Source organism: Brassica oleracea, unplaced genomic scaffold, assembly GCF_000695525.1.
Source record: "Brassica oleracea var. oleracea cultivar TO1000 unplaced genomic scaffold, BOL UnpScaffold01907, whole genome shotgun sequence".
Lineage (NCBI taxonomy): Eukaryota > Viridiplantae > Streptophyta > Magnoliopsida > Brassicales > Brassicaceae > Brassica > Brassica oleracea.
Genome location: NW_013618438.1, coordinates 1 through 3,808, shown reverse-complemented (window position 1 = coordinate 3,808; position 3,808 = coordinate 1). Strand labels below are relative to the sequence as shown.

At 36.4% G+C, this 3,808-nt stretch overlaps 1 protein-coding gene across 1 annotated transcript; it reads left to right on the top strand.

Moving 5' to 3' along the window:
* Positions 1-437: 437 nt before the first annotated feature.
* On the top strand, positions 438-2,799 carry LOC106321533 (lipoxygenase 2, chloroplastic-like). Its single transcript, XM_013759789.1, is given in 5 exon segments — positions 438-569; positions 683-984; positions 1,283-1,549; positions 1,847-1,956; positions 1,959-2,799. Coding segments are annotated over 5 exon segments (1,341 nt in total). The 5' UTR covers positions 438-554; the 3' UTR covers positions 2,606-2,799.
* Positions 2,800-3,808: the final 1,009 nt, after the last annotated feature.

Below are 3,808 nucleotides of genomic sequence, written 5' to 3'. Positions count from 1 at the left end.
AAGGAAACTCCACTTGTACATTCTCATTAATCTAAAATACGTACATTTTAAGTTCTTGCTCTCTGGTTCTCAATATCCTTGATATACTTCTACGATTTAACTACTAGTTTTTATTTTGATTGTTCCAAGTAGCTTGCTTAGGTTAGAAGAAGCCTAAGTCAAAATCTTAAAAGAAAATAGATGTAGTGAGGGGTAATTGAACAAGAGGCCCTTCGTCACACATAAACTTCACTCTACCACTACACTATAAAAGACATTTTTGTAATTTGGAGCCCCAAAAAATCTATATTTCTTTGGGGGCTAAGACAAAAGTCTTTTTTTATTTTATTATATGGTGTGCACGGTCCTGATTGTTCCCAGTAAAGTAAGATCCATACGTTACATGTTTATGATTTTTTTTTGTTTTTAAAAAAAAAGCCAGCTAGTTAAAGATCAGATCACGTTAACTGTTGTTATAGGAGTGGCCGTTGAAAAGTAAACTGGACCCTGTGGTTTATGGTGATCCCAACTCACTTATTACTAGTGAGATTGTGGAAAGAGAAATCAAAGGAGTCATGTCATTTGATGAGGTAAAAAAATTAATAAATATCCATCAGGTTTTAAGAAGAAAAAAAACATATATCCATCCATCCATATGGAGTATTTCCATAATGAATAAATATCAATGGATGTGTGCATGCAGGCTCTGGAGAACAAGAGATTGTTCATGCTGGACTATCATGATTTGCTTCTACCGTATGTGAACAAAGTGAGAGAGTTGGATGATAGCACCTTATATGCTTCTCGAGCACTATTCTTCCTCAGCGATGATAGCACATTGAGACCTGTTGCCATTGAGTTGACTCGTCCCCAAGATGTAAACAGACCCCAGTGGAGGCAGGTATTCACGCCAGGATATGATGCTACCTCCTGCTGGCTATGGAGTCTTGCTAAGACTCACACTATTTCTCATGACGCTGGTTATCACCAGCTTATTTCCCACTGGTATTGAACGAACTTGATCCTCTCGTGTATATATGGTTATACACATTAGACGTATGTGCAGAGCCGTGCCTCTGTTATGAAAAATGAAGCGTTCGCCTAGGGCAGCGTTTTTTTTATAAACTTAATATGGCATCTTTTGTTTTCGATTAAAACATTTTTAATTAAGTATACTAATTTTACTCCTAAATAAAAGAAGATATCTATGTATAGTGTATGGATTTATGTTATAGTAATTTGGATAAGCTAAATATGGGTTGGGTAAAGAAAGTAATAAAAGATTAGATGGAAAATTTTACAGGCTGAGGACTCACTGCTGTATGGAGCCATACATTATAGCGGCAAACAGACAACTAAGTGCCATGCATCCTATCTATAGGCTTTTGCATCCCCACTTCCGCTACACGATGGAGATCAACGCTCGTGGACGCCAAAGTCTCGTCAACGCAGGTGGAATCATTGAGTCTTGTTTCTGGCCCGGAAAGTATTCATTAGAGCTAAGTTCAGATGTCTATGACAAACTATGGAGGTTCGACAGGGAAGGCTTACCTGCAGACCTAATCAGCAGGTACATAGTTCCTAATTAAGACTATACTTATTTCTTTGTAAGTATTAATTTAAGTGTTCTAAAACTTGGCTCCAAGGCGTCCGCCCATTCGGATCTAAATGAAATGATTTTTCTACACGATCTAAATGAAATGATTTTTCTACACCTATTTTTTTAAATAAGCATTCAAAAAATCGGTCTAAACACAAGCAATAATCTCATACAAAACGCATAATATGCGCATAATGATTTATTGAACATCGATTTATACTAATTATGCTAACAACTTTTTACATTTAAAATTTTGTGATATCAAAGGGGTCTGGCTGTGGAAGATGAGACGGCTGAACATGGGGTTCGCTTGACGATACCAGATTACCCATTTGCGACTGACGGTCTGATGCTGTGGGATGCACTTAAGGAATGGGTAACAGACATGTGAATCACTATTATCCAGATGCGGAACAGGTCAAGTTGGATGAGGAACTCCAAGGATGGTGGAGTGAAGTGAGGAACATAGGGCATGGAGACAAGAAAAATGAACCATGGTGGCCTGTCCTCAAAACACAAGATGACTTGATTGAAGTGGTGACTACTATTGCATGGGTGGCTTCAGGTCACCATGCAGCTGTAAACTTTGAACAGTACGGGTATGGTGGATACTTTCCCAACCGACCAACCACAGCAAGAACCAAAATGCCAGTGGAAGAGCCGACAGAGGAAGAGCTAAAAGAGTTCTATGAGGATCCAGAGAAGACCATGCTTAAGACATTCCCGTCGAAGAAGCAGGCGACCATAGTGATGGTGACTTTGGATCTTCTATCAGCACATTCACCAGATGAAGAATACCTAGGAGAAAACGCAGAAGCGTCTTGGGCCCACGAACCTGTCATCTATGCTGCATATGAACGATTCAAAGGCAAGCTCCAATACCTAGAAGGAGTGATAGATGAGAGGAACGTGAATGTTTCTCTAAAGAATCGAACTGGAGCAGGTGTTGTTAAGTACGAGCTTTTAAAGCCTATCTCTGAACCAGGCGTTACTGGGATGGGTGTTCCCTACAGTGTGTCTATCTGATCTAATGCATTTTGATCTAATGCATTGGATGTTATCATCTACGTTTCTCCCAAGTTATCATCTATGTTTTTTTGCTTTTGCAATAACTAATGAATCTCAACCTGCTCAAAAGTACCTTGTTTGTGCTGGGAAGCGGTAAAGGATTTTGATGTTGTTATTTCTTTTGGGGATAATTAAGACTTAATGTGTGGTTATTTTATGTGTACTGGACCAAATATTGTTGGACGTAGGGAAACGACCCGATCGAGTTGGCCTAACCTAATGAAGATTAATTGTATTCAAGTATAGAAAGTTAAAGGCTTATGAAAACAATATTACCTGGAAAACTTTATGAAATCGTTGAAAATTCTAAACCAGATCGAGTAAACTTCTTAGATAAACATAAAAAATACTGAAATTGTATTATTATAATAATAACGTTTTATACAAGAAGAGATGTGGAAGAAGCTAGTGGAGAAACCATCAGGATCTTGAAGTGAGAGAAGAAGAGATGTGGAAGAAGCTAGTGGAGAAACCATCAGGATCTTGAAGTGAGAGAAGAAGAGATCTGTAGTAAGGAGGCTCTCCAGTTACTTCAATGGAAATCAAATTGAATCAGATTCGCGGCCATTGCCAGGTAATTTATCAATCTGGCTTCTTTCCAACATTCAAACATAGGTGGAAATTTCTGATTTAGAATTTGTCAATGGTTATCAAATAAACACCTCAAAGTTTTAAAGCAGAATTCTATAAAAATGCTCCAACAAAATTTCATTGTTTTTTTAATACCCAAACTTATTATTATCCGGTTTAATATCTAAATTCTTTATTTTCTTATTTTAACACACGTAATTTTAAAATTTTATTCATTTTAATATCCAAATTATACTAACTTATATGACACATAGTACACTCGAAGAAAAGAGCCTTCTTTTATTATAACGTTGTGTGATTTTAGATAACTTAGAGCATCATTATCCTAGAGACCTCTTAAGGGTTTCTTAATTAATTTTTAATACTATTTAAGTAGTAAATTTGGTTAAGAGACTTTAGTTAAGAACTTTCAACTTTTATATCCTCCATTGCAAGTCTCTTGTTTAAGGGTTTTTAGAAAAAGTTTTTTATTAAAATGATCATAGAGGTAGAAGTTTCTATAAGATGAAAATTTAATTAGAGCTTATCCAAAACAAGTGAAGAGGAGTAAAAAAAAAAAAAAAAAAAGTG